General features: G+C 39.6%; 1 protein-coding gene across 11 annotated transcripts in view; it reads right to left on the bottom strand.

Annotated features, from left to right (window-relative positions):
- Nucleotides 1–21,590, bottom strand: part of RC3H1 (ring finger and CCCH-type domains 1) — a 59,921-nt gene that overhangs the window by 21,125 nt on the left and 17,206 nt on the right. For 9 of the 11 annotated variants that reach the window (XM_030279400.4, XM_030279404.4, XM_030279408.4 and 6 more), the window contains exons 2-8: nt 14,786–15,152; nt 7,534–7,654; nt 6,045–6,284; nt 5,026–5,201; nt 4,003–4,203; nt 2,713–2,845; nt 1,069–1,187 (exon numbers count right to left, since the gene is read on the bottom strand). In XM_030279400.4, the coding sequence (XP_030135260.4) occupies nt 1,069–1,187; nt 2,713–2,845; nt 4,003–4,203; nt 5,026–5,201; nt 6,045–6,284; nt 7,534–7,654; nt 14,786–15,016 (1,221 nt within the window). In that variant the 5' untranslated portion in view covers nt 15,017–15,152. Of the gene's footprint in view, nt 1–1,068; nt 1,188–2,712; nt 2,846–4,002; nt 4,204–5,025; nt 5,202–6,044; nt 6,285–7,533; nt 7,655–14,785; nt 15,153–20,662; nt 20,883–21,590 lie in introns of those variants that run through there. The other 2 variants (XM_030279401.4, XM_030279405.4) reach the window with 2 other exon arrangements.

Genomic DNA, 21,590 nt, shown 5'->3' with positions numbered 1-21,590 from the left:
GTTTTTGGTTTTGTTTTCATTTTGGGATGGTTTGTTTGTTTTGGGTTTTTTTTGCCTTCTACTGCAGTGAGAAGATCTAGGCAGAGTGAATATAAGCCACACAGCCTTTTACTGGCCACTGTTGCCACGTAGTGCAACTGTACCCAGACTCAGCAGACATCCCTTTGCTACTCATGAGGCTCTGGGCTCCCTTCCAAGCAGCACAGCATGTACCACAGGCTCTCCACAACAAAAACTCTTGATGTTTTCCCCTCCCAGATTCCCACTTATGCATTTCTACTGTTTTTCCTTTTGCTGGTGACAGTGCTCATTATCCATCCCAACAAATGCAAAAAGGTGAAACAGCAGAAATAATTCGCTTTAATTATGCCCTTTTTTTTGGGGCAGAGATAATCTTTTTACTAGTTGAGCTCCCCAAACCAGCTCTCCAAGAGGACGAATGCCAAAACAACAGAGTAGGACTGGGACAGGCAGCTCTGTAGTTCAGCAGCATTTATATCAACTGAGCTACACAATAAAATGACATCAAAGGAAAGTGTGATAAGGTAACTATGAGAGAAGTTAATACATAATTACATTGTCATTGCTGAAACAAAAAAAAATCTGTTTCAGGAACTTGGATTGCACCTTCATATGAACTGTTCTTAAATCTTCAAGCTTGACAGACCACTCAGCACAGATATAAGGATGACTTCATTAACAGAGAGCCAGCTGGCTGAAATATGTCACATTAAAACAAAACCAAGAAAATCCCCACAAATCACAGCAGCATTCAGTGTCCCTTCCCCACTCTCTACTCACAGAGTTTGTTATTCATTTCCCTAAGCCTGTAGACTGTTCTTCCACCCTAGTGAGCTGTGAAAATGAATTTAACAGGTTTTGGAGGTAAATGTGCCGTTTTACAGTTTTTCCTTTCTTGTTTCTATTTTGATAAATATGACTTGCAGTGATGTTTTCAATTAGCTCCTCGCCAAACCAAATCTTTCCAGATGACATTAGAAACCTCTACTATAGGATACAGCCAATAAAACCTAGGGGTACATATTTCCCAAATGATTTAGCTTTTACCTGTTGTTGATCTGTTCCTTTTTTGCTGTGATTCTGGATATAATCAACTAAGCCATGAACCACAGTCCTCACAGCAACTAGTCCATTTTCCAGCTGTTCCCATGTTGGAGGTGGAGCATCTGTTGAATGGACAGCAAACACCAAATACAAAAAAGAAAAATCAGAAAGATTTTCCAAAACCAGGTACAAAATCCCACATCAGAAACTTGACTAGCCAAGTTGATAAAAAAACATTTCATTAGGAGATAAAAAGCATTCAGCACCTTAATTCTGGGACACTTAGCTCTTACAGAATAGAGGTATCAATAAACTTAAGACTGAACTGCACAAAATACCGAATGAGACTGTAAGACCATTATTAGCATGTAAATTTATTTCCTTTAACAAGAACTTTCTCATCTCGCAAGAACTCCAGAAGAAAGGCACTGTACAAACTCTTCTCATTAAGGAAAACATCAGGTTCAAAATCCCTCTTTACATTCAGACTCCTGGAGGTAAAATCATTGCATACAAATACAGTCATCACTGGCCTGATTACACAGGCACAGATGTAGAACAGCAACAGAAATTAATGCCTCTCATGTGGAAAAAACATCACAAGGCAAATCTATGAATCAGACCACCATCTAAAACACTGTGAATAAATTGTAGTCTCAATTCTATAGGAGCATCTTTTCTTTTTAGCCAATTTACTTTTTCAAAGTTTTTGAATCTGTTCCAGCAGCTGACACTCTCACTGTGTACCTGCACACTCTGCTGCAAAGCACAGTACCTCAAAGAGCCTTTCAAGATCTTCAGCAGAATTAATGACATTATATTCCACTCACAGGGACTAAATTCTTCCAGAAGTACTTCAACATACTTTTCTGCTGTTCTTTAGGCAACTCAACAGTACAGAAAAAAAACCACAAAGACCAGACTTGGCTACCAAAATCAAGGGAGGCTATTAGTGATGCCACCTTCCCCATCAGCTTTTTGCAAAGCAATCTGCAGTACACAGGCTTGTCCCCAGTTTGTTTCAGTATGAAAGATTTGGGAAGAAAGTACTGTATCTCCTTCACTAGTTTTGAAGTACAACCGGTCCTCACTGGAAAGGAAGTTTAACTTCTGCTTGTTTAAACAAATACGAAGTGCAATTCTTCATCTCTTGAAGTTGTAGTTTATATCTTTCTACTATTTTGATATATAATATTGATTTTACAAATTCTAGCAGGTATAAAATAAAACTTCAGCCACAGGACTTTTCTGTTCCTTCCCTTCTCCCTCAGTTAGTCCATCCTTACAGCACTGCTGACTTTTTCAACAATTTCTATCTTTCTCTCCTCTGTCAACAGCTTAGGTTCTATTTCTCAGTTAAATTCTTTCCAGCTATCTTCTACTTGCCAGACTCCTAGTTTTGCAGAATTACCTATGAACAAGAAAAATACTGAATTCTGTAGGGTAATAAACCATTCTTGTCTAGACTGACTTTTGTCCAGCTTCTTTCTAGTCAATCTATCAAAATTCTACTTTGGAATCCAAAACTCTTTAGTTGATGAGTAAGGAGGATGTTTCCTTACACTTGATGATCAGCTTTCAATCCTTGAACAGTGTTAAGATCATTTTGCTAAACTTAAAGGTTTTCATAAAAACACCCAGATTTACCTGGACTGGGATCAATATTTGCTAGGAGCTCTAGGTGAGGTCTAAGACGATTCAAGTTAGCTGGGTCTCCAGTCCTCTGAAGAGCAATAGTTAATTCCTGAACACTCTGTGCAAACGAGGCTGGGGTCTGCAACTTGAAAAAATTATCATAATTAACTTTCTACAGGCATGGCAATCATCATGGTTTCTGAAGGCTGTTCCACAGGTTCATAAGAACTGTCTCCCAAAACCGGAGATAAACATCTTTCACAAAAACCCATTCCAGTGAACCCTTTCTATTAAGAATGCAGAGTTCTTTGACATTGCATTAAATTACATTTATAAATAGACAATATAAAGGCTGGTATTATTTCTAGCAATAAAACCCATTTCTTTTGTGTTGTGCTGCCATCCAAGAAAAAAAATGGGCCATGTTGGAAACCAATTTATTTAGATTTATGGAGAGTCTAATATCTCCAATCCCCAAACCAACAGGTTTGCACCCTGCTTTAAACTGAGTTCAGCAAGCAGAAAATAAAGAACAAGATGGTTGAAGGAAAAGATAGTTAGCAATGTTCCATTTCCTTACATCACACAATTGCAGTATTTAAAACTGTTAATTCCACCTAGATCCTTCAGGAGATGTTTGGCAGAACATTTCAAAAGGTGGGCAAAGGCATAAATACACAGCAGAAGCTATCTTGAAGTTAATCCTCTTGCACAGCAGCCAAAGCAGTCATTTCACAGCTTTCATAACCATTCAACAGGTTCAGTTCTTCCCACCTTATTTAGGCACTTACAAAAGCATCCCCTAATCTAAAAGACCATTTATCTTATGTTGCTTCTGAACACAGAGAGATCTGGGCATTTCCATAGTTTAGGTATTTTATTTACAAAATGTGCTTTCACCTCTCTATGCTACTTCAGACACAGACATGTCTGTTGACCCTTTTTTTCCAACTTATGCACTAACTTCCTGCCTGGAAAGATGGACCATTAGCCTCTGTCACTACATTGGCACTTATCAGCTGCTCATAAAGGTCACCCCTCAATTATTTAGCTAAACTTTGTGGGTTTCTACCTGCAGAAATAAGTAAAGTAGCAAAAGTGTCAGGCTGCCAGAGGAAGCAAGATACAGCAGGTTACAAATATATATTCTAATTATTTAGGACATAACAGGTTTTGAAATAACAGGAGAAATTACTAATAGGCAAGTCCACATGGACATAGTTTCTAAGTTCAATGTTACAAACATCTAAATCTACTATGGTTTCAAACAAGCTGGACTGGGCTGATTCCAGGTGGCTTTACCTTGTCAATGATACTCTGCATGTGGGATTTGTGAGACTGGTCTCCATACAACAGTGAGGACCACTGGTCAGGTGCAATGCGCAAACCCGCTTCCATAGCAATCTGAACTATCTGGGAATCGTGCTCCCTCCTCAGAGCTTCGTAAGTCCGAAACTCCTCCTTCAGCTGCATCAGGGAGGAATCCTCATCTCGCTTGGTCACCTAGCAAAGAGAAATGAGCCAAATACAATTAAGCAGGATAAGCCCACGATTACATGAAGTCCGAGGCAAGTGACGTCTTCAGCTGGCAAACTGAATCCTTCTCCCAAACTAAAATCAACTATGACACACTCAGTGAACACCAGTTCCTACTAAAGTAACACACACTTCATAGAGTGGTACCACTATAAAATGGACACAAAACATTGTTTATTTGGACTCTGACACATATATTGGTCAAAGTGTCACTCTTCCTGGACTTTACAGCATTCCACACCTTCAGTCAAGATACTTTGTTTGCGTTGCAGAATTGTGTTTGAGGGTACAATTAGCAAAACCAAAATGTTTTTCTACTCATTTAGCAAGAGTAAATGACATTTCAGTTGAGCATCTAGTAACATATATTAAATACCATAAAGTACATTAAGCAGTGTTTCTTCACACAGCTGACACCCAAGTCTCCTATTTCTTTGATTCTAACCACATCACAACTGAATTAACAGAATTAGTGATTTTTTTGGCTTTAAGCCACTTCTAAGAAGTTAAGGATGCTGCTTTGCACCCAGGTTTTGTAACAGTACCTCTGTGAAACTGGACAGAGGCAAAACCTAACTTTACAGCTTCAAGTCGCTGTTTCAGCCTATACTGCCATCACAGCTGAATGACAAAGAACTCTCTAAACTCATGTGGGACCTAATGAGCATGCCTTCCTCTAACTACACATAGTTTTGGGCATATTTAATTTTGCAGGACAATGAAAACAGAAAGCGAAAACCAATGATTTTCATAGTATTATGAAACCTCTGGGCATAATCTTCTTCATACCTTGAAGCACGAGGCTCTGTAAAGGAGCTGGACAACATGCCCAATACTAGTCTTGGAAGCCTGAGGGAATCGTGGCTCCAGTCTCTGCACCACAAAGAGAACCAAGACCTTTCGTGACAGAGCAGATCCATCTTCCAAAGCCAGCAGAACCAGCTTTAAAGCCTCCTCTTGCATTGCTGAGAGTAAGGGGAAATGCAAAAAAAGACAAAGGATGAAAGAAGCCCAAGTGAAATTTTTGCAGTTCCTTGTTACCTACAATTGAGATAACAGCCAAAAACTCCCACTAACAGACACACAAACCCACAGAGAAAAAAAGGAATTCAGCAAGAAGGGAGGGCAAAGAGAGAAGGAACCCTTCCAGATGCCCAGACTGTGACTTGGGAAAACTGGACGTTTTACCTTTAATATTATTATATATTACCCCACACCAATCAAACAGGCTGCAGCACTACTATATGAAAGTTAGTATCTCAAAATTAGTCTTCATCTGTTTCCATTGGGAAAAGCTTCACTATTTTTCTTTAAGAAATTGGCTTCATATTTCAAGACTCAACAAGTGAAGTCTGTATTTTCAATAATGAGACTTCATTTTTTTAAGCAACATTGATTTCTTTATAGTATTTTAAGCAAAGAAATTTAATTTATACATGCACAACTTTTAAAAATGTGTACACGTAACTTTCTATCCCTACAATTCTTTTCTATGTTTATTGCTCTAAAAAAGAAAAGAAGCCATGCCAGTCACTTCCAGTAACTTACTTTTTCTAGAAAGATCTTCAAGGAGTAGACAAGAACAGAAGGACACCTATTCTGAATTTTACAGAAGACTTGAAAAAGCATTAAAAATACAAGAAAACCCAACAGCAGCAGCCCAACAGACATATAATTAATTCTGAAGATTACTATTAAGAAATTAGGCTGCTGCTGAATAAAATCACTCGGGCAATTAGACAGCCATTTATCAATGGCTTAATTCTAAATTGCTTCTTGTACAGCAGTGATACCGTGATGTCACCTACCTGGCCCAAGGAACTGGCACCCTCTGGCTCTCACTGCAGCCCAGAGGTTGGAGGAGAGCTGCTGAGGGTTTTGATGCTGGAGAATGAGCTCTGTGACTGTTCTTTCACCCAGTGACCGTGCTGCACGCATGGCTCTGATCCGCCCTTCCTCCTCCACCAGCTGGCAATGGACTAATGTCACAAGTTTCCTCTGCATGGGACGACTCAGCACACTCTGAGTAGTACTGTTAAGACCCACACCTTCAAAACAAAATGGAACAGAATAATAAACTACCTCATACTCCTCTTATTGTGCCAGTCTTCAGCGACTGTACTGGACAAGTGCAAACCTAGCTCTCCTGGTGTCCATTTTGTCAAAGGGAATACTAGCCAAGACACATCATAAGTTGATTTCACTTGTTTCACTTGGCACTAAAAGCAGTTTTCTGGTAGTCAGCTTCCCCACAGGCTTAATCTTGTGATTGACTGATCAAGCTTTTTAAGAAGATGGAACCTCTAATGAATCCTTTTCCCATGCTGGTAGTTTGTCCCACACCCTCCCATCCAGATTCCCAGTTCATCCCTTATTCATGGACTTTAGGGATCACTTGGACATTTGTTTGCTTGCAGAACACATTTAGTTTCTTGCCTACATGTACTACCTTCACTGTTTTGGTTTAGAGCTTACATGAGTCCTGAACTGCTTGAGTGATGTCTAATTTTGTGCCAAAGCTCTGAATCACAAACATGCCGAGAGCCACCTAACTCAGGTTAAAGGAAGAGGTGACTCACTAGACATAGAGCTGACCATGCTGAGTTTGCTCTACAGCCAGAGCTTGTTCACCGAGCCACTAATACCAAGAGTGATACTGCTGTCACACTGCACTGGTCACAAAAGACTCTGCTTCTCAAAAAAATAATTTTTTATAACCTAATGCCCATGATGATCAACTCCGCTACTTGGGCTAACAAACTGTCCAAATCCAGCACATATAATATATATAAAATCCATACTCTTCAACATGGTGCAGGTTTGCTAACTTAAAATTACCCAGACTGACTCAGCTCTTGTATTTGACCTTGTATAAACACAGTATTACTCATAATTTTTCTTATCTATCTTATATGTAGTAACTTTCTCATATCAGTTTACTCATCCTCTACAGAACAGCTGCATCACTACAGTTATCACAAAGCAGAACTGAAAAAAACCCAAGCAAAATGATCTATTTACTTACTCTGCAAAGATCAAATCAAAATATGTCTCAACTCACTATTGCATGGTCAAAATCCTCTGCTTCTTCTCTGAATTATTTCTGACACTTTTCGAGTCTACATCCCCCTCCCCTCCATAAAAACATAACCTTAATGTTTAAGAAATCTGTTTCAATTTGTTTCTAAACTAGATTTATATAAATTTTTCAAACATACTAACTAATAATTTGGATAGTTTGGTTTGCATTTTATTTTTTTTTTGTTTCATTTTCCAAGGAAGCAACAAAGCAACTACCTCTTGCACTGCTGAGTGGTTTGAGGTACAATGCCAATTCTTCCACGCATTTCTTGCCCTCCTCATAATGCTTGGTATCTTCAGCTCCACTGCACAAAGCAATTGGCTGCTGCTCAGGAACCTGAAGAGAGATGACATGTACATCTATGAATATGCATAAGTAAGTGTCAACCGTGCTTACAAACACTTATTACTACACCACATTTCCTGTTTTCTTCTCCTTCTGTGATTTTTCTGTATTACTTAGTATTTTTTCAGCTTATTTACTGAAAAAATAGCATAAGAAACCCCACTGAGAATGAAAACAGACAGAATTTATGTTTAAGAGACCTCTTTCATTTAATGGCTGAAAGGTACTAGAAGCAGAAGGCTTAACAGGGCACTTCCTATAAGTAACACCTTGGCTAAAATAGAACACATTGAAACATCCCCAAAGCTGACTGGCCAAAAAACTCAGGGGGAAGAAAAAAAAAAAGAAGAGAACCCTGATCTGCCAGTAAGTACACATTTGTATCTACGGCCTCACAGCTCTAAAATCATCCAGGGATAAGAGACTGCAGCTGCTTAAGATTAGTGGAAGAAAGACTTAGCAGCAAATACAGTAAGACACCCCTGGAACATATTCTGAGATACAAAGCATGACCAAGTTATCCTATGTAGTGCATATGAACACACCCTGTGAGTATTTATCCGATGACAGACGCCAGCTATATCCTTGGGGTTTTGTGCTGGGCTTTTGTCAGGTGACATTTATTTCTTCTAGACATTCACCAGAAATCAGGATTTTTCCAAGGGATTTGCACCACACCCCTCCAAGTTATAATTCCAAGGTTCTACTTTCCTCTTGGAAAATTCTTAAAGCTTTCATCAAATTTGAGTGTGCAGTATAGCACTGTACTAACACTTCTCAACATCACTGTTCAGCAATCAGCCCAATATGATAGTACAGAGAATTGGAATTCCTCAGAAGACTAAACACAAGCACTTTTTTTATTTGCTGTCAAAGTGCAAATGGATCTCAGACTTCTATTTCCAAGTCAATCCCCATCCCAGTGGCAATAACAGCATGCTAATCCCACATAGCTGCTTACAGGGACCAACAAAGGCTTTCAATCTAAAAGCAATAGCCTTTAATGTTTCAGTTAAATACAGATACAAACCTGCCTACCTTCATGTGTAATCCAGCCATGGCAAGAGCAGCATTATGATGGTGGCACCAAATAAAAGCAGCAAATATATATAACATTTATATACACACATGTATATGGTTGCCATCACCAATGTGAACAGCTTTTATATCAATTTTAATAAAAAGCAATGCTTCAACCATATGGTCACATGTCTCCTTAGAAAACCGTGTCATTTGTCCGGTAAAATAAAAAGTTACTATCTTACTTTTCAAGTAGGTAACAAAGAAAAGCCTCAAAATGCAACATATCAGCTGGAATTAACATAGTATCATCGTACACTGACACAAACAAGATAGAGGGTGTGTCTGATCTAGGTTTCCATTCCTACTAACGAGAAAAACCCAAGTTCACTCACACCAACACAAGGCTAGCCTCAATACTTACCACTGATGGAAGTTAACTTGTAATGTTTTGTGGGGTTTTGGTTTTAATTTTGGGCCAGCATTTGTTTAGGGTATTTTGGTTTCTGGGTTTGAGGAGTTTTCCTATCTGTAAGCAAGAACATTTTCAGCACAAGGAGATTTTGCAACTCTGCATGTTAGAGTGGTCAGCTGTAAACAGTCACAACAGCTTTATCTTGAGTGGTTTCTTGGGATTTAGGAAACAATTATTAACTCCTGCAATATTTGCCTGCACCTTAACAGAATATTCCACACCTTGCTTTCAAAGGCACTGCCATTTTAGCAGTCTTCTTCTGCCAGGGAAGTGACATAGCAGAACTGGCTTATTGAGCAAATGACACATCTGAAGCATATGTGTCCACACACTGCACAATCTCTGCCCTATTTACTGCAGTCATATATACCATATGATAGAAAAAATATATATCATATAGTACAAATTCCTACTTGCTCCTGCAAGCATTCCATCTAGCACCACTGACAACCCAGAGCAGTGACAGAGTCACAACCCCCGGCAGACAAAGGGGGCTCGGAACAGACATGGGACAGGAAGCCATGTTCAGCCCTGGATTTCGACCCTGAATTGAAGTGGGTTTAGCACACATTCAAAGCAGTGGTTTGGAATGCCAGACACAGCACAACTCCACCAGTGAGACACAAGGACTGTCTAGCAACTAACAGAAAGCTTCCCCCTCCCCCACGGAAAAGCTGGCAGGGAAAAACTTCCAAGAGCTAATGAAGCTATTCAAACACTATCTGCATATTGTTTCCACTCCTTCTCTTTTGAAGGGAAGCTTCAATGTAAAAATCTAAATGCTTGTACAACTGTACTGTTTGCAAAATGAGCTCAAAAGAGATTAACCTATTATCTGAAGCTGGAGTAAGCGTAGTACTGAAGAGTAAAACAGCATGCTTTTTCTGTGGTTTTCAGGAGTGTTCAGAAGAGAATTTAGTTCTCATGCACACATACTTCATTCATGCAGTGCACCTCACAATAAAATTTACAAGTAATTTTCCTTTTACTGGTTCTATTCTATGCACTTCTAGGATTTATTTTAATATTTTAGGGTTAGTATAATTGTAAGAATAGCATCTACCAAAAGAAAAATCCTGAAGACATAATTCATATATATGACAGGAAATGTGACAATGACTTTGGCTCCATCATGGAACAGCTGAGGGACAACTGAGAAATAATTAAACTCGAAAGCATTTTCACTTCCCCTTCCCAAAATATCCTTTTAATAGCATGTATGACCCTATGGTCACTGCTGTTTACAATGCCTCTCAGAAGCCTCAGAATAGATGCCCCACAGAGTGAGCTCATTATTTTCACACTCATTCCATATTCTGTTCTCTCAGACATCACACCCTTATGACAGTTTCCACTGCAAATATATTCACATCATGTAATCAACACCTCCCAAAGGGGATGAGAGCAAGACAGAAAAAATGATCTCAGATGTTTAATTGCTTTAAATCTGTGAGGGTTTCACATGTATCTGCTTTGGCAGTGACTGCAAGTATCCTGGCAGTGGAATGTTACCCATCAGCATGGCTTGTGGCTGTGGGAACAGACAGGTTATGACTGCATAAGGAAGGGGACCGGAAAAGAATGCTAAAGCATCATCTCATACCAGGCAGTGATTTTGAATTGGTGATTTAAGTGTAATTTGATGAAGTCAGTCAGATTAAGTTGTCAGTAATTACCATTAGACATCTAATTGCACAGAATGAGAACATGTTAAACAGACCAAACCCCTTTTTGAATGGTTTGAAAACTGTTTCTAGCAATATTTCCCTCCCCCTCCCTGCAAATGATTTGCTTCCTGCCAAGAGAAACCAAACAAAACCAAAAGCCTACCATCTTTAGTTCCTCTAAAGTTTACATTAAAGACAACTTTTTCACAGATAATTCCTCTTTTGTGCCACTTTATTTCATCAAAAGGTAAAATAAAAAATTATCAAACGTGCCTCTAATAGCTCTGCACTTTCAACCTTCCCCTTTTGAAAGGGCAGTAAGTTAAGATCACCCAGTCTCTCATCATGTACAATTCCAATGTCTAGAATTGTTTGTCATGTCCAGCATGAGATTATTCCAAAATTAAAGCACCACAGGCATTTCTGCCATTCTTCATCACCTGTTTGGAATGTGCATGCTGCTGTTTCATGGTAAAAAAAAAAAACACAAGGGAAGAGCTTAGATGACAGATTCATGATTAGGTACCTTCAAAACACTGGACAGGTGAATGCTTAAAATAGTTACATATAGTGAGTAATATGTGGATGCTTGAATAGCTAAATTTCAAAACCTTTTTCCCACAGAAACAAACGTAAGTGATTCCTTTACCCAGGAAGTCTAAGAAGCAAGGTATCCTATGAGTGCCTTGCTGATTTGTGTCCAAGGCCATTGTGTCTCCCTTCCTTCACAGCTCCTGCTCAGGTACTCAGCTATGCCCAGCTTTTGCAAGAATAATAATTCTCATCTTCACCTTATGATCCCTCTGCTCCCCTCATTTTATGTAGCAAAACTTATCTAGACATGGTCTGAACTAGCTAAGCAGAGAGGCTGTGGATATTCCATTCCTGCAAGTGTCTAAGGCCAGGTTGGATGGGGCTTGGAGCAAGCTGGTCTAGCGGAAGGTGTCCCTGCCCACAGCACAGGGCTGGAATGAGATGGCTCTAAAGGTCCCTCCCAACCCAAGCCATTCTGTGATTCTATGACCACTGCCTTCCAGAACAGCCCCTGTAAGCAGTGTTGATGTGTACCATGCTGTAGGGGAGCAGGTAGAAATCTGAATCTGCAACAGGTAATTTTCACACAAAGGTTAGCTCTAAACTGGGCAATGGGTTTCATTTCAGAAAGGGGTGGGGAGAGGGAAAAACTGAGAAACAGTTTAATTCAAGTAAGAAACCAACTCTTTTCACTGTTAGAGAGACAAATTCTATCCAGAGAATATGTTACTGTCAGAGAAATACATTACTGCTTTCCTGGGTGACTGTGTGACAAATCCAGTATGTTTTCCCCAGAAGGACAGTCCTGCTTATTTCACTCGCTGTACTTGTGCAACAGCCAAAGTGACTTGCCCTGGAATCCTGTCACTGCTGCCAGTCACAGCAGAATAGATTTGTTTCTTTAAACTGCCTGGTCTCCTCCTACACCTCCAGCAAAAAAGCACTTAACAAGTAGAAATGTGTGAATTCCTCAGAAGTCACTCCAAAGGGAAAAGAACAAACTGTTCTTCCCCCTCACAGATAGAAGCTTCAGTTGGGCTTTACTGTATTTCCTTCCAAAATCAAACTTCTTTTTTTGGAATTAGCATTTACAAATAAACTATTACAGGTCTTTATGGACTCAGGCTAAGGTGTACAGAGGTTTGTTGGAGATTAAGGGACACTAATGACACATACATGCTCCTGAAACTAAATCCAGAAGTGGAAAAACAAATGGAAGTAGATTCAACTGGAGTTGACACTACTCATACTTTGAAAGCTGGATTGCTGCTCACAAATAATTTTTGCTGAAATAGCAGAAGAGTGCACTCTCTTAGTGGACAGTTCAAAATCACTAGTTTCTCTAAAATACCTTTTTAAAAAATTTGTCCTTAAGCAAGCCTTTTTCTGTAAAAAGATTTTTTAAAATGGCAATTGTTTCTATGTCCTTCACAGGAAAGTAATTTTCTAGTAATCCAGTCTCTGGTAAACACTGCAACAGCTGCCAGGACAGGAAAAGGGAAGAGAAAGGAGAGCAAGTTATACTGAACACTGATTTCATTCACGTGTTCATTTGAAATTAGGAGCTGGCAGGGAAGGTGGTTCAAACGTCTCTTACGGGGAAAGTCTGTCAGTAATAAATACCCAGCTAGGATCCACAGTTATTGTTACATTAAGGTCATGATGAAACAAGATCCTGTGAATCTTTATCCCACAAAATTTTCAGATAAAAAGGGAGCACAAAATGATGTCATTAGTGCAGTCAGAACCTAAAGTTCAGAGTGCTCTCAAGACAAACACTATACTACAAAACCTTTCTTCATACCTCATACATATGGATAATAAGGAAACTCTGGGTAGCTAACTAGTAAAACTAGGAAAAACCACTCAGTTATGTATACAGAGCAGGGTGGATTTCCATCTCATTCCACAGAATCTTGTTTTTATAAAAATTTAAATTCTGGCAGAGGTCAAATTGAAGCTATTATACAGCTTCTCATAAAGCTTAGCATAAAAAAGCTTTATGAGAAGCTTTTGGCACATAAAAAACCAAAAAATACAAGGGGAAGACATTTATCACAAATGTGGACATTCAGATGTAACTGGAAATATTCAAGAAACGGCAGAGAAAGAGAACTGTAACTTTTTTTAATGATATCACCCATAGAATTCATACTGCTTGGAAGCTCTTCAAAGATGGCAGCATATCACAGGAATGGGAGTGTACAATCTCACTGCTTCCTCCTGCAGAGCAGGATGAGTCACTTAGCACAGCTAGAAACACCATTTGATTTTGAGCTTCTGAAATAACCTCTATGCATTACACCACGAAAGAAAAACAACAAATTAGCCATATTACTTGATAAACTAAAAAGTGGCAAAAGCACACCTGGACCTGTAAGTCACAGTACCTAATAAAAAGCAACACAAGAGCAGACCTCTTTCCTCCACACCTTTTATAGATCTTCCACAATTCTGTCCTTTTCCCCCAAACATTGATCTCATTGAAATTTCTTCTGTGTTTAATTTCACTTATCCCAGATATTGGAGCAGTACAAAATAAAGCAGTAACCCCTTCAATGGTAACTGATCCCATCTACATTTTCACTCTTCACCCATAAATTAGACAGGATTATCCCTCCTCTGCTAAGACCACAATCCTGCCCACAAGCCTTGGAAGGTGAGCTCCTCACAGGGAGCTACCTGAGACCTAATATTGACAAGATTTTGCCACTTTAAGTCTGTGCTGTAACTGAACAGGGTGATCCTGCTTTCCACACATCCCTGCCCTTTCCTGGGGCTGTTGTCAGCTCCAGTGCCACTCATCCTCCTCATATCACCACCTCAACTGACCTCACCAGTACCTATTCCAGCAAAAAAGGGAGTCTCGAGCAGGCTTCCCCGCCCCCCCCCCCCATATGGATTTAGAGTAACATGTCATCTCAGGAAGTTGTATTCCCATTGCACAGTTTCAATTAAGGCTGTATAAAGGCTGCTACCAGAGAGATCTGTCCCACATCGTTACATCCTGCATCCTTGTCCCCTCCTGCTGCTGGGACAACCAAACACAGGTCTCACAGGGTGAATATAGTAAAGCACATAACCTACCACAGAAAAATGTCTTCCCACAAAATAAGCTCACTGATCCAGAACATCCTTTTGGCAGAGCACAGCTAGTAAGAGCCAAAGAAGAAAGAAGGGAACACAACAAACCCATTCTGGTGACAGCCCACAGAATTAGATGTAACAAAACTCATGGCCACCAGCAAAATCAAGATTTAAACTATTTATCCAGGTACCTTTACTACTTCTTGTAGACATCTACAAAAAAGTGGATGCCTTCTCTTCACATCATTAAAACAATATCATAATCTTTATTAATCCTGACTTGTCCTCCCAAAAGAAAGAAAATAGTGAAACGGATAAAAAAAAAAAAAGCAGGGATACCTGAGCACCCACAAGTTGCAGCAAGGCTGAGTTCACAGGAAGGAGTTCAATGTCTGTGTTGATAGTGGTCTGGTCAAAGGGACATGCCTTACGGTGGAGCTTGTTGAGGCACATCTTGCAGACAGTGTGGCCACAGCCCAAGCTGATTGGCTTCCGGATCGTTTCGTCGAAAGTCTGTGTGCAAATCGGGCAGGAGAGAAAATCCGTCCATTGTGGAGCTTGTACAGGCATTGCTTCAGGAGTTAATTGACAAGACAAAAATCTAAAGCACAGATTCCACTGGAATCAAAATTTTGCAAAAAAAGTCTGTTTGGTTTTAAATATCTTCTGTAAGTACAGACAGTCTGCACATAGTGTGAAACATAACCTAGAAGAAAACAGAAACACAGAGTTAGCATTCTGTACTAGAACAGGCATGTGAGCTCCTTTGTGCTAGGGAAGAACCACTCCTTGAGGTGTAGCTGAATTAAATACAGGACTGAGTCACAACTTGCTTTAATTCCAGCTAGTCTCTGGCTCTGGAAAAGCCAGTGTCAACCATTTCTGCAGTTACACAGTTTCAAATAAATCAAGGAAGATAACTATCACATTGAACTTGTAAGACTAATTAGCTCTTCATTTTTATGTTCTCTCTTTATGAATGAGCAAATTGACATAAACAGTTCCACTAATCCACCTTCATACAATATCTATTGTACAAAATAATCAAATATTTTAAAATAATTTTGCTTAGACAAGGCTTCATCCAAAGCCTCTGTCACAAGCAACCTTTCTTCAGAGTCCAGTGGGCTCTGGGTTGGCACACAATGACTGCCCAAGCCTCGAGGGGGATAAGATGAAAGGCTCAGGGTCACTCAGACACTGTGCAATGCAGCTCTCACACATCACCCAGTGATACTGTGTGCTGCTACTCCAGCACCTTCACACAACCTCATATGTACAGACCTCTGTGGTACCACGTGGACTCATCCAGACACATTTCAGTTACCCCAGGAATCTGCATGCACTCCTGCTGGAATCCAGCACTGTTAACTTGCCCTTTGCCCGCCATCCAAGCACCTCCATTTCCCAAAAACTGGACAACCACTTCTAGTAGTCATTTATGACTGGATGACTGACAATTGTTCCTTAAATGTTCCTTTTGTAACCCCAATTTATATCATTCACTGCCTGATAGAGCAAACAACATCTTTACTCTGATGAGAAACCACACTGAAACTACAATATAAGAAAAGCTGGGAGGTTTTTATTACTTGGCACATTCAAACCAAAATACTAAGAAGATGAAATGTTATCTATTATAAGGGAATGGAAGATAAGATATCCCTTTGGAACAGAAAAAAAGCAGAACTCATATGAGGATAAATATACAAGAGTAGATGGATCATATGACATGAAAAAAATCATTATCAAAAAAAATTGGTAATAAAATAATTTCTGATGTCTGGTTTACTTTCCCTGGTGGAATCTGGGGAAAAAAAAAAAAAAGTGCAAGTCACTGATTCACAACCAATTTTTCTAAATAAAGCAGCAAACTGACAAGAAAAATGTCACCCCAACCACCCATATGTATTAGTTTCTCTTTCCCACACACCACTGGCTTCAGTTTCAAACCAAGGACTACACACTTACTTGCTAGTGTCTGTTCTGACAGGAAGTTATTCCATAAGCAAAACAGCAACTTTTTATCAAATCTTAAGCTTAAAAAATATTTGCAATTAAAATCTAAATTCTAATGACAGAGAGAAACTTTATATCAGGACCTGTGCAATTCAGAGTCAATACATTTTAAAACAGAAAAAAATTTCTCATGCTAAAATAAAGACTCTGAAAAAGCCTCTGCCACTTTTTTCTGGGGAGAAAAAAAGGCTTTTTTCAGAATTTAGTGCAATGTTGTTCACAGTTACCATTACTTTGCCAATGAAGTGTTACTAGTTAAGCTTTTAGCTGAGTTTCATCTAACACCTAACCTTAGCTCTAAAGCTAATGAAAAAGAGTTGTACTATGATGATTCCTCTAAGTCACTTCCAACTCAGGATGCTTTATGATTCTAGGGAAAAAAATAACTATTTCTCTCTTCAAAAAATGATATACAATGCCACACAGCCTCTGGCTCCCAGCCAATAAGGAATCAATAAAAAAAAAATCAGTATTTCCCAGGCAGAGTGGCACAAGGAAGAGGCACCATATGTGGTTAACCCTACCACCAGTATTGCACAAGATGTCAAGGTTGTTCAGGGTTCTCCCTTCCAAAATCCCTCTTTAATGCAAATCTGCCATTTTCTTCCATCTTGTCAGCATAGGGTCAAATCACTCTCATCACTGATGTATCACCACAACCCAAATGAAATCTTCTATACTTTTAGGTTACTACCCTGAGAGATAATATCCTAAACCATTCAGCAAATTTATTTCCAAGCCTTCCCCGGCTACCTGCCCTCTTATAAACTGAGCATTCAAGCCAGAACTATTCTTTGTAAACCAAATCTACAACAGAAATTACCCAGAAACTCCACAGAAATCCTCCTGCAAAGAGCAGTACACAGCTTGGTAAACCTACTATATGTATGGCTGTGCTATGAAATATCCTTTGGGGATCAAAATTTAAGAGCTGAATCATAGTTCTTTCTTTTGGCCTCACTGCTATTAGAATATCTAGCAACAATTTCTCAGATTCCTTTGCAATTCAGAAACAAACTGAGCAGTCTATTTAAAACAAATTATTAGCCAAGCATTCAGGAAAAGAAGTTTTCTACTAACTGAGGAGACTTAAAACCAGAAGCTAACATGAAGCTGTATCATCAAGGCTAGAAAATAGATGTGAACATGGAGAGGCCACTATCCCAAGCTGTGAAATGGGAGAAAGGAGTTGAATGCAACTTTAATGTTAGTAAACTAATTTTAAAAAACCAAGTAAACAGAGCCTGTACCTCTGGCATAATGAAATAGGTCATATTTATTTCCAAATTCAACAGTTGAAAGAGAAGTTTGGTGAGTCTTGAGACGAAGGAACTAATTAGTGGCACCCATGATCCCATGTCAAGACAGGTCTCCAAAGGCTGGGGAATAAGGGAAGCAAAGCTTATACACAAGCACAGCTCTCAGAGACTCTGCAGTGTCTGAGGTTGTGTCCTGCGTGCCTAAAATGCCAAAGAAGGCCACTGACAATATAATATACAGCTGCATATTATACAGAAACCTCAGAAAGTCATCTATTTCAGCACAGTCTAGCTGCTCCAACAGATGGCTAACTGGCATGATGCAGCCAACCTTTACCTCACAGAAAAGAATAGCTGCTGGAACAACAGGGTTCTTGTGCTCCTAATGAATCTCCACAGCAGATCAGCACAAAACTGTGGAAATTCCTCTGATCCCACACAAGACAGGAATGGCATCACAGGGACCAAGGATTCACAAGCCACATGCACCAAACCAAGTACTGCTGGTGCCACAGCTTTCCACATATATGCTTCTGTTTCCCCACCAGATCCTCAGCCTTCAGACCAGGGAGCAGAGCCAAGCACTGAGATATAATGTAAATCTCTTCTACGCACAAAGATGTAGAGATGTGAAGTTGCTGAAGACACCTGTGCTTTGTACCAAGATTTGTGACTCACTATGACCTTAGAAATAACTGGAAAAAACAGTCTCTAACGTCAAAGAGCTACTTTCAACAGGAGACAAGACAAATGGCAACAAAACAGTGGAAATAAGACCGTTTCACTATCACTGCTATTGGAACCATCAGTACTACAGAAAGAGAACACTTCTTTGAACATACACAGTAGGAAAAGTATATTCACTTTAAGAGTACAATGCTTTTAAACAAAAATGTTTATCTTCAGCATTATACCAGAGGTAAGCAAATGATAAAGAATGCAAAAATTTACCAAAGACATAACTTAAAATAGCCCACCTCCCCATAATATTACATTTTTAACCCATGCTCAATTCACTAGTATTTCACACTCAACATCTTCTAACAGTGTAAAATGTACATTCAAACACGCTTCTTGGTGCATGATTAAAGAAATTGATATGTCAAAACCCAAGAAAGCAAAACACTAAAAAAAAAGACACATCCACAGTACATAAACTGGAAGACAAAAATATGTCATTAGGAATGAAGATGCCCCAAGGCAGACCTTGAATCCTATACTGAAACCAGAGACAGACTGATTTTGTTATTTTTGAGTTTGAAAATATAAAGTACCTGTATGCAAGTCTCATCCTCCTGTTTACCCCTGCACAAGCCATTTTACACACATCTAGAATCACCTAGAAAAATTTCTCCCCTCTTCTGGGCCTCCCAGCCCCCCAAAAATCCTTGAAATTCCATCCTTCAACCCAGACTGGAAATGCCACGCTGTAATCAGATCGGTGACCTGTCTCCTCTGGGACCCTGCCAGTGCTTTAGAGACAGACATGATAATTCCATAAAGCACTGGAACAACCACTCCATCCTTACTCTGCTGGACTACAATGCAGAGGCTGACGCAGCCTCATGTCCAACCTGTGTTATGTCTGTGGCAACCAGAGTCTTCCACATCCTTTGCAGATTCAACTCTTGACAAGAAGACGCTTGTGAAACAGAACAGTCTGTACCAACATCCACTGGCATAAAGTTTCACACACCATGGCACACAGGAAGCTCCTCTGCTTTCAGTTTGAATTAAGTGCATTCTCTGAGGAAGTCCTTTGGTGCAGGTTCCAAGCACACCCCAAATTCTCTCACAAACATGTTATTTGGGCCCAGCATGCTCTTGCATGGACACATCACATGCTGTTTCATCACTACCGAGCTGGCACGGCTCTCTCCCAGCAGCAGTCCACACCAAGTCATGTCACAGTTTAAGCAGATGACTCAGCATACCTAAGAGGCACCCTTGGCTCAGCTCCTGCCAATTCAGTAGATACAGCCCTTAAAGCGTTACTCCCTCCTGAGTTTTGTGTATTCCCACAGCGTTTCGTTACTCAAACAGCATTATCACCTTAACCAAAATTTGGTTAAGCTGAAGCTGTTTTATTTTTGCCGAGTATGGCTCCTAGCTAAACCAAGTGGAGCTTCCTGTCGCAGTTACCAGTGAACACAAGTAAAGCCTATTTAGTGCTAAGCTTAACACTACAGCAGCTCCTCAGAGCCAAAACAAACTCAGGCTTGCCAACTGAACTGGTCATGCAGATAGAACTCCTGAATAATCATTACTTATTCTAACAAAGAAAACACCATTTCATTAATTATTCTAAAGACTCTTACTCCTGGATAGTAACTTACACTTTTCTGAGAAAAAGTAACTTTTCTGAGAAAAAGTAACCACTTCTCTCTTCTGTGAGACTGGTTCTGTGCTACAGTAATTACTTCAAAACCTCTGATACTTAGAAATTAAAAACAAATCAACAACCTAAATTAAATAAACAAACAACAGCAAAGCAATTCCTAACTCATAAGGATTACCAGATATTCATAGTACAATTCTAGCCAGCAGCTGAACCTCCTCCATTCTTGCCTAGTGCTAAACAGACAAATTTTGCTGGTGTTTCACAGAACCTTTTTTTACTCCAGCGTGCTCATTGTAATAAACAGTATTTCTGAGGACACTTAAGTAGATTTTGTCTTTTCCCCGAGGAAATACTTTAATAGTCCTGAATATAATTTTAGAGAAAAACTAACCTGACAACCTGTGGGAAGCCCTGACCAGCTAAAAGTAATCTTTTACCAACACCTTGTACCGCCAACTTCACGGTTCACAGAAAAGGATAAATCACACTAGCTATGTTTTCCATAACCAGTTCCACAGAAAAAACCCTGAAAATTTTTAGAGAGGGAAAGTCCATACCTGATCAGAGGAGAGAAGGTAGAAGAAAAAAGCTTCTTACCTCTGCCTGGGAAGCTCCATGAACAACACATACCATAAGGCCAGAAGAGTATATCCGACAGATTCAGGGTATTTTCCCCCTTCCTGTTTGCTCTCTCAAAGTCCCCAGTAAACTCTCCGCTGGCAGTAGGGCCCGACTTCCTCATTCCTGCTGCGCGCATGCGCGCTGCCAGCACACACCCAACAGCCCCGAACGCTGCCCACAGCACGGAGCCAGCAGAGACACCCCACCCAACAGCCAAACCTGCACGTCTGTACATAATGCATATTCCAGCCCTTCCTTCAAAGCGTTAGCCGGCTTAAGTAGCTGTGTAATAAAGCTCTTAAAAAAAGAAGCAAAGATAAAATCATTAATATCATCAAAACTGTGTCCCGAAGTAACCGCAGCTCAGTTAAATCAGATTCAAGATCTACTTTCTTTTCTCCTCAGCAATTTTTGACTATGAAAACCAAGGGAGAAATTTATGCAATTTCAGGCAAAAATCTCTTACTTGGTAGAGTCAGTGAAGTACCTCAGGAAAATGGGGCCAGTTAAGGACAAGATGTTATTCCTTATTTGAAGCTTCCTGCCTAGTAACAACACGAGGAAAACAAGAAAGCCAAAATATCAACATCACAACTCTACCATAGTACCTCCCCAACAGAAGCTCTGAAAGCAATTTATAATGATTTAAGCGTCCCAACATCCTGTGAGGCAAGACCTCATGTCTTCCTACAGAAAAAAAAAATGTTGAATGAAGTTATTTATATGGTATTTAACAGGAAAAACATGGAATGAAATCTGATATATCATTTTCTTGACCTCTGTTCTCACCCAACTACCATTAGGGTCATGAACATTAAAAGACAACATATGTAGACAAAATTTAAGTGTTCTTGTTCATGCCCTCCAAAATATAAAACCTGCATGTGAATAAAATCATAAATTT

The sequence above is a fragment of the Taeniopygia guttata genome, chromosome 8 (assembly GCF_048771995.1).
Source record: "Taeniopygia guttata chromosome 8, bTaeGut7.mat, whole genome shotgun sequence".
Classification (NCBI taxonomy): Eukaryota; Metazoa; Chordata; class Aves; order Passeriformes; family Estrildidae; genus Taeniopygia; species Taeniopygia guttata.
Note: the sequence above shows the minus strand (reverse complement) of the source record. Positions and strands in the feature narration are given on the sequence as shown.